At 39.5% G+C, this 13,792-nt stretch overlaps 1 protein-coding gene across 1 annotated transcript in view; it reads right to left on the reverse strand.

Annotated features, from left to right (window-relative positions):
* Window positions 1-322: 322 nt before the first annotated feature.
* Window positions 323-13,792, reverse strand: part of LOC144075496 (calcium-dependent secretion activator 1-like) — a 55,328-nt gene continuing 41,858 nt past the window's right edge. The window contains exons 30-31 of the mRNA XM_077602563.1: window positions 1,345-1,449; window positions 323-963 (exon numbers count right to left, since the gene is read on the reverse strand). Of these exons, the coding sequence (XP_077458689.1) occupies window positions 790-963; window positions 1,345-1,449 (279 nt within the window). The 3' untranslated portion in view covers window positions 323-789. The remainder of the gene's footprint in view (window positions 964-1,344; window positions 1,450-13,792) is intronic.

Raw genomic sequence — 13,792 nt, forward strand, 5'->3', positions numbered from 1 at the left:
CAATATTGGATGCATGAGATATTTAATGATACAAATGAAAAAGGTTCTTTGCACACTGGAGATACATCCACGCACTTCCGCATTGCAACGAAGAAGAAGGTAGATGCTGGGTGAGCTGAGCTCTCACAGCGCCAGGCGTCGGTATTAGCGGCGGAAAGAAGTACTACTCCGAAAAAGGGGCGAAATACAAAATTGGACTTGCGAACATTTTTGGACTTAAACGCAATTTGCAGACATGTTCGTATGTACCGTTGTTCGTAAGTTGAATGTTCGTAAGTAGGGGAGCGTCTGTATGTGTATATATATATGTATATATATATATATAGTATTTTTGTAATCTAGTTCCATTTTCTTGGACGCAATAACAACGTTAATCATTGACTATTTCAGAATATATTTGATGTTAGACACTGACACAAGACTCCAATACTCCCGGATGTAATATTCTTCTGTCAGCTTGAATTGAGTGTCCTCGTGCCATTTAGAGTGTCCATTTGTGGTTTACTACCATTATTTCTAATGATTGGTTATCAATATTTTGTTGTGGTGGTGAATTCAATCTTAAGCCTACACAAGGACTTCAATAGGTACATCTTGAATTGCATTTCATTATTAATAACTCTGACATAAACAATAGAACCTTACAGGAACAGAGAACGAAAATACCACAAAGCATGTGATGTCAATTGTTGGGCCAATGTGTCTTGACCTCAGGAAGGCCGTATGTGTTCTTAGGCAGCATATTGCTGAACTGCTTTAACATTCTAACATTCTAATTGTCCTATTGATTTAGTTATCACTGCCCTCTTCATCACTGTCTTTCATGGAAATGCCTTGCATCCCTCCCTCCCTTACCGAGGCAGTGGCTTCCTCTAAGGTCAGACGATTTCGGACAGTCTCATACATCTTACTGTTTAATGTGGAGTCCAGCACACCTTGAAGACGAAAGTCCCGGTACTTTTTCTAAAACAAATCATAAACAGTGTTTCAGACATTTTAGGCACTACAATCAGTACTGCATGTTTGTAATTGTCGTTTGAATTTCTGTATTAAGTGAAAAAAAAAATCTCAAAGGCCACTTTTCCTTTTGAGTTGTATGAATAACTTGTATCTTTAGCGAATACAGGCTTACATAATGTGTAGAGAAGTATATATATATAAGTAATACACCGTTTTTTGTTCTCTTATTCAAGCGCCTTGTCAATATATTTTTTGGTAGTCCTACTGCTTGGTGAGGAGGTAGTAGTACTGGATAAGAATAAGCAATTCTGGACATTCATTTCTGAAGATTAAAAAAAAACATTGTTGTTGGAATTGATCGAGAATGTAAAATTCAGTCAATACCTTAACAATTCTGATGAGAATCTTCAACTGATAGACATGGAGTTGCAGGTCCATGCGGTCAGTAAGCCAAGTCCCGACCAGGTTCATTGTGCTAGTGTACCATTGCTGAAAGAGAATAGTACAAGTGGATGACAAATAGAAGAGGATGGAAAAAAATACGATACAATCTACTCCAGTTCAACCTTGCAGAGGATCCAATTTTGGAACAAGAAAAAAAGGAATTCCTCCCCAGCAGCCCCACAGGCTTTGGATCTATTTAAATATTGGACACCACGAAGAAGCAGCTGCCAATGAGACATCATTTAATAGGATCTTAATAAAGCAGAATGAGTATGATGTGATGCTCTTGGCATGGATCAGAATTTTCTGAGGATGTCTTGTGGTGACAGACCTATAGGCACTTGTCGAAGACCATGAAACATCTCGGCGTGTCCCTGGATAAACCAGATTCTCCTTTGATAAAAAAAAAACGTCTGAGAAAACAATAAATTATTGATGTTTAATGATTGTTCGGTGGAAACTAGAAATACACATGCATGTTGTACTCAAGAGATACGATACAAACATGAAAAGCATCCCTAGTATAGGTGCTCCTTTCAACCTTGAGATTCTGTCATTGCTCAATTTAGACTAGCATCCCCATACATCGATGTCTATGAGGCACATTAAGCGCGGGCGCCGAAAGCTTTCAGATGGTCCTCTGTGGGTCGCGGGTGTTGTCAAGTGTAATTGATGGATTATAATGAGCAAAGGCTGATAATAATACAAGGCGAGTGACATCAACTGTCAGGGTCACAGAAGAAGAATCTAGAAATGACTTGGGAGAATGTGGGCAGATAAATAAAGTAGGGGCCAGATGCTGAGTGAATTGAAATAGCTTTCTGATGGTGATTGTCCAATGGAAATAGTTTTGTATTTGAAATTTGAAATGCTTGTCCATACAATGATTGAATGTTATTAGTTTGACTATATTTGCACATTAGTCATATCACTTTCTGACTTAGATATGTCATTTTTGCATTTGACTTAATATTAAAATAAATGAAGATGCACTTTCCAAGGAAACAATTTTTTTGACCAAGTGTGTCAAACAACACCAAAGATTACAAGATTGCCAGCAATTTCTTGAACATTTTGATCTGACCAACAACAAACCAAGCTCAAAAGCACACCACAATCACAAGCGTGACAGCTGAAGACGAAGTGATCGGGTCACGGCGAGTGGGACACGGGTGAGAAGATGGCTGTGGCCATACAGTACCGGGGTGAATCAGAGCAGCGACCCGGTGCCAGCAGTATCCTATCTGTCACTGTGTGCCTGTGAAGGCTTCAGCATGGCAGCAGGCCTGCGATCTCGCCCCAAGCATAACCCCCCACGGAGAGGCCAGGCTTGGAGTGACTGGCTGCTCTCCCTCTTTGCATCATCCACTCTTTTCACTTCTTGTTGTTCTTTAGACTTTTTAGACATGGTGCCACACAGCTCTCATATACAGCCATTTTTTCACAGCAGTCATTTTGTGTCCTCTTCTGCCTTACTCCTCCTCATTTATGTCAAAAGAGGCTTGACAGTTGTGTCACAAGTTTCTTGCTGCCATTGCATTTGGGAGGTCTGTCAAGGACATCTTGTCAACACACGATGCCTGTGATTTTCATCAACTTTGAGTGCTTTTTAGGGCCAATTTGAGTGTTCTACTGATGGAGAATATTCAAGCAGAGAATGTTGATCCAGGAAATATCATTAATGTCATGGCAGCAACATGGCTAGACTTTGTTCAGGGAGTTTTGCAAATACTTGGATGTGCACTTGCATGTATAATTGTATTACATGGATGTGGACTTGCGTGTACCTGTACTACAAGTATGTGCACTTGCATTTACTCGAACTACTACAAGCTACTACTACTTCTCAAGAAATTGAATTTTTTAATTTCTGGTGCAACATTGGTTTAATAATACAACTTGATTCTCCATCGCAAAGCACTTATTTAGCAGCACAAAGGGGAATGGAAGTTGTGTGCTTCGACATTCAGATTTTGGTTGCCATAGCTAAGGGTTGCATATTCATTTAACTGTATATCATTTGTTGGTTATAAAATCCAAATGTGTCTCAATATTGTGTTAAAGTAAAAATTGATGCAGAAAATAATAATTTGGATTCTCCAAGCAGTGGTCCTCAACCACTGGGTGGTCAATTGGTTACTGGTTTGTGAGACATTTGGCGCAAGGCTTCACACTGAGGAACAGAGAGGAAATATATTTAATGGTTCATCAGTGTCTAAAAGAACCTAATATATGAAGTGCATCTGCCTAGGTCTCTGTATAGTTAAGAAAAGTAAGCCCAATTGGATAGCCAACATGAATTAAAAACAGCTTTCGGAGAGCTTTTACAAAAAAAAACCTCCCACTACAGAAAAAAAGCCCACCATTGTGTGCTTTTTTTCCTTTTACTGACACAAAACTTCCTCGAAATTTTACTTTTTGCAAACATAAAAGAAAAACCATAACAAATAAAAATAAATAAATAAATATAAGCGCCTCCCCCATTTAAACAGCTTTCACTCCATGTTCAATTGGATATTCTTTAAAGGCAGGAGTTCTTTTGGTTTGCACGTTAAAGAAGATGAAAGCCAACTGACATTTGCCGAGAATATAAAATGAACAGTAATTCCCCCTTGTTTTACTGCTTTGGCAAGTATCGGAAAAAAAAGAAAAAAAAATCAGAACAGATTACTTCACCCAATTTTTCTTCTTTAGGCTGAACAGCAGCAGGGGGCTAGCACTTGATAACAGCCAAAACAAGCGTAATATGACTCTGAATAATAATGCCATAACCCGATGAGGCCTAAATCTGTGATCTAACCGCTTCCATTTCTACAACCGGGATATCGTTGATTATGAGTGTGTGTGTGTGACTACATTAGTGGGTTTTGTCACCTTGTGACATGCTGATGAACCCCTACCTATACACAGGCGACAAGCACGCTACACACAACATAGCAAACACACTCTCACATGTACACATATACATCTGCTCGTCCATCACCCCTTCAAGCGAGAGCTGGGAGAAAGAGCGACCTCCTGCCCCCATCTGACACCAAGCCACCCATCCCTCTGAAAACTTCCACTCACTGCCACACACACACGCATAGACACACACATGCACAAACCTTGCTTGAAGCCCGTCTTCACACCCAAGTCTTAACATGCCACTTGGTGGGAGGGGGTTTTGGGGGTGGGTGCCACCAGCACGATATGATTCAAAAAATGGCATACATCTTCCCCTGTTCATCTTTTTGATTTGCATACATTTGCCATGTGGTGTGATGAAAGGCCACTGGCCTTTTTAGATTTGCAGGTCAAATGTTTAGCATTTTAGTTTTTTTCCCTTCTAAACATGGATGAAAGGGTAAACTGTGAAGTAAATTATTTAATGATGTAAGATTGGAACTTTTGATATCGCTGTTATAATTTCTCAAGTGTCCTCAAAGCCACAGGCAAGACATCAGAGTTTTTTTTTTGTCACCAGAAAATCTTCAGCCAACAACCCTCGGGTTTAATGCCCAAGTGCTTACAGACAGGCTACTGCTGCCCGTCAAGCTACTAATAAGCTCCGTTTGTTATTATGCGTTTTGACATACTGTATTTCCTCATTTGAGACCGGGGGCATTTATTCATTCTGACGAAAGGGGGAGGCTTCTATTAAGGCTTCGTCCTTTAAATTGAAGAATGGCACATTAAGGATGAATTTTGAAAATAGTACTCACACATGACTTTGTATGAGTAGTTTACCAATAAATATGATGAAATGATCTAATTGAAAATAATACATACAGTATGGTAATGTACATATTATATTATTCTTTTACTTTTTTAAATTGTGTTGAGCACTTTTACTGGAACAGTATAATTATGAAGCTACAATTTATAGATTCAAGGTCATTACGCACAATCGCAATTTAGTATTTACAAAGTGCACCCATTATGCAATGTACCATAAAGTTAGTAAGGATTTTAAGTGCACTTAGAAGTAAAAAAGGACGTACATTGAAATATAAATTTAAGGAGCCACAACAAACATTAATTATGTCAGGTAAATGTGCAGTACTGTATATGCCATTACGTACTTTATTTAATTATTCAGCAAAATGAAAGATACCCAGTTACTTTCCTTTAATCCAACAGCAAAGGTAAGCCGTGGACATTGAAGAGTATCAAGACAGGCATATTCTTTATGCACACCTTATTTACAGACACAAAACCTATAAAAAGTCAAACGATTTGTAAGGTCAGTGAACTCTCGCTGAGGGGCCGCTCAGGAGCTTTTGTGCTGCTGAGAGCCAGGAATGTTGGAGCTGATGAGAGGCCTCACCACAGGGGGTACATGGGGATTACAAGCTACCGGGCCTCTGCCTCTTTCTGCCTCTGCTGCTCCTCTTGTACATATCTATTCATGTTTAAGGCTCTGTAAGACCACCTACACAAATAAGTAATTTCTTTTAAAAAAATCATTCAGATGTTTAAACTAATAGCTCTGGATGACCCGTTCTACCTGCACTTCCCTAAAGGTTGGAACCCATTTTAAGATCCTTACGTTCACGTTTGCCAGGCCTCCAGACACTTTCATTGGTTTATTTATTTTGGGATGATCTGTTTCTTCTTCTTAGTCCCTTTGAACATGTACATTTTCCTTAATTTCAGATGATTGGATCCACTTTGTATTGTAAATTTCCTAATTCAATGGAGCAATCAATCAAATGACAGTGTGACTGTTCCATTAAGGCACCGTAAAAGACAATATAATCAACACTGCCTTTTCTGTGTTTGACCCATGACGGGTGTGCTACTGCGAACTTAATTTAAATCCTTGAAAATTGACAATGAATAGCTTTTATGTCAAAATAACAAATGCCGTGCTTTTACAAACCATGAGTCAAAACTGACAATTCACATGACCTTTAAAATACACTCCTGTGTTTCAATGAGCAAAAACAAAAAAATGTCCACTGGGAACAAATTTTGGACCCTACTGAGATCAGTCCATTCTTATAATAATGTTTTACTGTTTTTGAAATGTGGGAGGAAGCCAATGAACAAGAAGTTAAAGTTTACTTACAAACCCCAGACAATAAATGTAAGGGTAATAATAAATAAGATTACGATTATTAGTGATATATTACCATCATAACGGTAGTAGTATCCTAATTGATCTGATAATAATTAATGTTGATTTTTTTGACCACCCATGCGGCAGAAAGTTTAGCTTTCCTCAGGAATGACTTTTTTGACATTTAAGAGGGGCTTTGAAATGAATATTGAATAATGTTGACTTTACAATTTCAAGTCCTTGTCACTGATTCATTATCATAACCATTTAGGAAGTGACTGGTCATGCCAACGGAGAGAGACAGAGACAGAAAAAGAGAGTTCTGCTGAGAGTCCAACTGTGTCTGCAATGAGCACGAGGCAATGAATGACGATTGTGGATGCGCCAAAACTGTCATGTGACATGTTTCGCCATGAATGTTAAGAAAGTCCTCCTGAAAACTAAAAGTAACACAACTCTTTTACCCCCTCACTGATAAACACCCCAATCCCATCTATGTATGCACAAAACACACACAATGGTAAAGATCAAATTGAGGGAGTGGAAACTCTAAATCTGACTACAAGACATTATGCACTTTGAACAATGGGTTTGTCTAATCCTACCTGGTCTGCTTTTCAGATCCCACCGCTGGCCTATTCTAGTCCAGCTCCCAAGCTCAGCGGAGAGGCCCCACTCAATTACCATAGTAACTCACACAGTAGGTAGGGAGACTCCCCCACACAGCTCTTCCTTCAATCTTAGTCCCAGCACCAGCCCCACAATGCCCCTTTCCATCCAGCTGCATGCTCAACTTGTCACCCAACAGCAGGTCTAAGCCTAACCCCCAGAGAGTGCAGGGAGCTTTTCACACAAGGCTAATGGGACTCTTGTACTCAATGATGTCATACCTGATTCCTCACAAATCTTGATACATCGAAAAATGCAACTTTCCCTGCTTCACCTAAATTAGCATGCATTTTTTAACAATGTGTACAGATGCATTCTCTCTGTACTTGTCACAACGTTCGGTTCCAGAAATATTATTTCGATGTAAATAGTCTTTTGGACCAAAACCGCGCTCCCAAATCACCTTTTGGCCAAGGTTTATGGGCATTGGACAATTTGGTGTGCCACTAATTAATATTTTTAATTCTAAGGGGGAGGCACAGTAGAGAGTGGTTTGCAAGTTTGCTTCACAGTTCTGAGATTGAGGTGGTCTTTTTACATCTGCGTGTCTCTAGAGTCTTAAATGCTAGTAAAGTGGCTTTTTACTGAAGCACCAATTACAAAAATACCAACCAAAGGTTCGTTGACAAACATTTGTATTTCTAACTTGAATTTATGGAAATATAGTGGTTAGCGCATCGGCCTCACAGTGGGAGCCCTGGGTTCAAATCTAGGTCGGTCCACCTGTGTGGAGTTTGCATGTTATCCCCAGCCTGCGTGGGTTTTCTCCGGGTACTCTGGTTTATTCCCACATTCCAAAGACATGCATGGTAGCCTGATTGGACACTCTAAATTGCCCCTAGGTATGAGTGTGAGCGTGAATGGTTGTTTGTCTCCTTGTGCCCTGCGATTGGCTGGTCCCCAATTCAGGGTATCCCCCAAAGTCAGTTGGGATAGGCTCCAGCACCCCCCGCGACCCTAGTGAGGCTAAAGCGGTTCAGAAAATGAGAGAGAGAGAGATAGTCACATGCTTGGTCATTAGCATGTGCTTTGAGGCTTAAACCGATTTGAAAACAAATGTGGAAAGAGTTGCCTTAAACATATAAATGTGTATGTGCGGCTTGACAGGAAAGATGCTGTTAATGGCAGATGCATGGAGCTAACCACCTTGTATTGGATGTTGTCATCTTCTGACTCACTGTCTCTGTCCATTCAACCAAGGGGATTTCTTGAGGGGGGTGAACGAGCAGCAAGACTAAAGCAGTAGGAGTAAGTTTTCCTTCATCAAGCCAACAAGTCTCAAACTGTTTTGATTGTGTTGAACACACAAAAGGCGAACTGCTGCTGACCAATGACCATAGGAGGAACGCTGCTGGCATGGCAACAAGTTCAATGGACATTTCAGCCAGCGAGTCGGTCGAGAAAGTACCAAATTTAGGGCAAGTAAATATTGATGTCAAAAGTCTGAAGAGCATTTGTATCTCTTTGTATTTGAAGTGTAGTGTTATCTCAGTAGAGGCCAAAAACCTCCAAACATGCAGCAATTTGTTTGGAAGGCATAGGCACATATGTGATTGTGGGAGGAGGGTGTCTACAAGCTATGTTGTGAGAAACTAAACAGTTGGAATTATGGTCAGCGACCAGTCATTGAGTAAACACACAATGAGCAACAGAAAAGCTCTGTGGTCGACAATAAAAAAGAAAAAAAAAGCTGCCAGCTTCGGGCCCTGAGAAAAGTAAGCCATTCTCCTCACAAAGAGCCGCTTAGGGGTGGATTGAGGGAAGGGAAAAGAGGGCTAAAACACTTGTGGGCTCAGGGAACTCTATAGAGGGAGCGAAAATGGAATAAGCCAGCAAGCACTTGAGGGTCCCGCCGAGCACCTGAATGGGATAGAGGGGTGGAGTGCCAGAGGGGGTCTGGTGAAGGTGAATGGCCTTCTTTTTGGGTCCAATTTGTCTCTTTTCACCCCGCTCGCCCTGCTCCGACTCTGACAGATGTACAAAGAGGGAGCGGCGCTGGGCCACTCATCCACATACGCCCGTGAGCAGCTGTCACTTTTGTCAGGCAAGTTAATCAAACAAATGCCACCGTACCACCCTTTTTAACAAGGCAAAGGGGAAGAGGGGTGAAAAGAGAGATGTAAAAAGGTGATAGAGACCCCAGAGATAACACGTGGTCCTTGATCAAGTCCCCCCGCCACATCCCGTCAATAAAGCAGCAAGGCCCGATAGAGGTAAAGTCTCCATTAAACTTGTATTTCTGATGATTTGGTGACCTTAGCTCTTTCCTCCCAGCAACAGAGAGCGGCGTATCTTCACGCGGGATCGAGAGACCCACAGAAAGAAAAGACGGAAACAAAATGCTCCCTCTTTGTAATTATTAAGACTCTAAGCTGCTTACAGACTTCATTAAACAGAAGCGAAACCTTTTTGTTCAAACAGTCACACACAGTCAATTCAACCTGTCCCACTTGGCTGGGCCTTTAAAATATTATGATCATTGGTGCGGTTCATGGCCCAATAATTTACCCCTTAACCTCTGCGTTTTGGGGTCTTTGCTTTAACGTAGGGAAAAAAAAGATTATGAATTGGCTTACAGAATCATCAATGCCACAGTTAAGTAATTGGTGTACATGTTTTTGCGATGTTATGTACTTTTTACATTGGACTTTTATTGCATTTGAAATGCCTGTGTTTATAATGTGTTTAATCTTTAACTATTGAATGGATTGTTAGAGATCTGTGATTTCTAATCAGTCTTGTTTATTTCCTGCCATCTAAATATGGTAACATTGTTTTCATAATAGTTCTAATAAACGCCTGGCTCGTATAAAGAAAAAAAAAACGACATCGTAAAGTTTACTGACATTCTGAAAAGTTCTGTATAAAGAACATTTAGAAAACCTTTTAAGGAAAATATATTTCTTTGGTACATCCAAAACCAGAATTTTCTCAGAATAATTTTCTAAATGATAAAACACTACTTTAAGTGACATCATTGAAGGTTGATATTTCTATTAGATACCTTTATACATTGTATGTAAATATCAATAATACACAGTTTACATTGACTTGCTTGCTGGAGTTAAGTTTGCACGTTTGTTCAGCTAAGCATTGATTAAATTGTTCATTTGACGTGGGCCAATCAGGTCGTGACCGGATCTAAGAGGTGAAACATCCCGGACCGTCAAATGGTATGACAGAAGCTTCGTCGCCCACTTGTTTGCTGGAATTTATTTTCCGCACTACTACAATTTAACCACACCCCGTTGCCACACACAAAGATCCAGCCACCCAACTCCCGCTGTGAGCAAACTACAGTAGTGGCAACGACAACAACCTCAAATCCTTCAATCTGTAGCTCAATCTGACCCCTGCCCTCAGATCACTCCGCCACAGCCATTCAGCGGTTGGTGAGCCGAGCGCCACGGGAGGAGCAGCTGCGATTAAAAAGCGGTTTAAAGTTCGTCACACAGAAGTGCAATTTCGCCACGCTTGTGAAGCTGATAACCGTCCAAGGTCAACGGAAATACTTCAAATCAATCAATGAGCCGTTCTTCTAATCCCCTCCGGGCAAAGGCAGATTAAGTATATAATTGACCTGTGTAATCCCTGTATCTGCAACTCAAACCATGGGGGGAGGTTCGGAGAAAGGAGGGTTGGCTTTAAGACGCTCAAGTTGTACAGCGCCAGCTTAGCCCTCCTCTTCCTTAACCCCATTTCCCTTCTTTCGCCCAACCTAGCTGCCATATTACTTGCCTCCGTTGGGCGCAAGTGGCATGTGGCAGCAAAATGTGGTGTATCAGCGCCGGTCTGGATTTGTCTCAAGCTAAAGACATGGCTTTTTTAATCAATGATCCCTGGCTGCCTTGTGTTAAGTCCCCTCTCCAGTATCATTTAAGCACATCTGTTTTAATCTGGGCCCCTTTAACCACTCTTTGAAGCACTAAACCAAAGAGGGGAGGAAAATAAGACCAATTTTTTTACTCTATTATTTTAATACAAGACATAAAACCATTTTTTACTCTCTTATTTAAATACAAAGACACAAAACCATTTTTTTACTCTATTATTTTAATACATAGACACATTGAGTATACTCACTACACTTTTTGGGTGCTGACCAAATTAGATTAAAGATAAGGTAATAAGATTTTTTTTCATTTTTTTGGGTTCATTTAGTAAAAATGTAAGTCTCAGATTTATGCTTTTTTTAAATTGACAAAAACGGGTGACCCGAGCATTAGTATTCAGTGAGATGCAGTTTTATACCTTTCATAGATAATATTTTACTAAACTTGGTTCTTCCAGAGCAATGCTGCTAGTTGTTAAATAAGTACTTTTATTTATTTATGTCAAAAGATGCTACAATTAAATGCTGGTATCCATGCTTCCCTTTTCAGACTATAGCATTAGTTGTTTTAAAAGGTAATCAATCGATCAACAAGGACGGTTTTCTTGCCGGCATTGTATCAGCCTGAATGCGGCAGAAATGAGTGATCAAGTCTGGAGTTTCATAAGGGCAACAATTTAAAGGGGGACACACGATGGAAATTGAGATTTCAGGTAATTTAAAGTTGTTTTATTTTTGAGCCGTGATTTTTCAAACAATCATAACCCGCTGGAATCAGGGGATGGAGAAGAAAAAAATTGTTAACTGTATTTCTACAAAGGCTTATCTATAACCATTCAAGTGTAATCATCATGCCACACCTGCCTTCAGTGGATTTTCAACAGGGAAATGGAAAAATAAAAACTCTCATGATTGGATTGGCATATTGCCGGTACGGGAGGCAAAGAAATGGAAAAACAAAACCTGCAGATCTTGTTTTAACACAGTAGCAGATTATTTTTACAGAGAAATGGGCCAACTATCAGTTACACGTGTTTTGTTCCAATAAAACATAACCTCTAGTATATGACAGATTATATCTGTTTGCACTTGTTAACAGAGTTAATCTCAGATTATGTTTAATTTCTTAAAACATGTTGGTTATTTAACCTTACAAGTATTAGACCACATATGGGCCTGTCTACTGTCACTGTATGTATACATGAAATTATGAGTGCTGACATATATTCTGAAATTAAGAGGTCCTAGTTAAATAATCTTCTTACTGGTATTAAAAGGTCAAATGAATGGTGTAATCTCAATTAAAATGAAATATGATTGTATTTCATTATTTTCATTTTAGGGGTGGGACTAAGACAAGCTTAATGAACCTATTGCTCCCACGGGCATCTAAGCAAATTATATTGCATTCTTCTGAACTAGCTGCAGTAGGCCAAAGAAAATATAATAAACTGTCCACCTTCAGATTAGAAATTGTTTTAGATATTACACATTTGGTTGTTTTCAACACAATGTGTTGATATGATTTAAAATGAAATCCCTTTAAGTTTAATCAGAGAGAAATCATGGTACCAGAAAAACACTCTAGTCTTGTTGTAGTTTATACTAAGACCTGTTAAAAACATTTTAAGGCCATAATCTTGTCATTCGGCAGTAAACAAAAAATCAGCCAGGTTACAAAAACAGGATAGATATAGTACTTTCAGTAGAGTTCCGAAAGACGGACAAAAAAGGCAATAGATAGTGTGCAGTTAAGTTAAAATGGCAAATCTTATGAATAAAAGTGACAAGTGTCCCATATAAAAAAAGGTATATAATTCATTGGTATAAAAAAATGACCATACCATGTTCAGACAATGTTAGCCATTTCCACCTAGGTGCAAAATCCCCTTAAAAACGTTTGTAAAAATACATTCACAGCAGTTCCTTCCTCAACGGTCATAATAATACAGAGACTTGGATGCATGCATCCTTGCCGTAAACTTGAATGATTTTCCTTCCTGGAGAACAACCATTCTGAGCCGTTAATATTTTAAGATTCAAGAAGCTTTGTTTTGGGTAGAGGATTTAAGAGACTTGAATAAAAACAAGAATAGAGTGACAAGAAAAGCACAACAGAACAGCCACAGACACCTTCATCGGCCACTGTGATGCCGCGGGCAGAACTAATACAGCATGACAACAAAGAGAAGCCGTACTGACACTAATTCTGACAGAAAACCTCTCGTGTAGGAAAAACAGATACTGGGCAAAGCAATGGCTCAAGAATCAGCAACAAGCAACACCGGACACCTCTGTCACATCCAACAGCGAGGAAGACGATAGGAGACGGATTGCACCTGAAGGCCTCGCTTCAACAAAATGGCACAGACAGATAGCTGCAAACATACTATACATGTTTCCACTGGGGCATCCAAAGAGGCTTAACCATAAAGATGCACATTAAAATCTTTTATTTAACTGGCTTATGCAGTGTGGGCTATGATTATAACATATATAGTTGTGCTTCAAAATCGTGTCTGATGGATTAATTGCCCGATTTTCGTTAAATCCCGGTATTGGACACGTAATCACAGAGCGTACTATAAAAAAAAATAGTCTTCTAAAAAATATGTTTAGTTTCTAGTTAATAAATGTGTCACCACATGGAAAATAAATGAAATCCACCCAAAAGGTCTTCTTTCAATAAGATGTAAAGGGTTACTTTCCATATAAATTGTACTTGTTCTGTTGACAGATTGTATTTTATTTGTTAGAAGCAGAAAGATACTTGTATGAGGAAAAAATATACTACATCATTTTGAAGTGGCATAGGAACAACCAGTTATCCAAATTAGTTCAAA

The sequence above is a fragment of the Stigmatopora argus genome, chromosome 6, assembly GCF_051989625.1.
Source record: "Stigmatopora argus isolate UIUO_Sarg chromosome 6, RoL_Sarg_1.0, whole genome shotgun sequence".
NCBI classification, from domain to species: domain Eukaryota; kingdom Metazoa; phylum Chordata; class Actinopteri; order Syngnathiformes; family Syngnathidae; genus Stigmatopora; species Stigmatopora argus.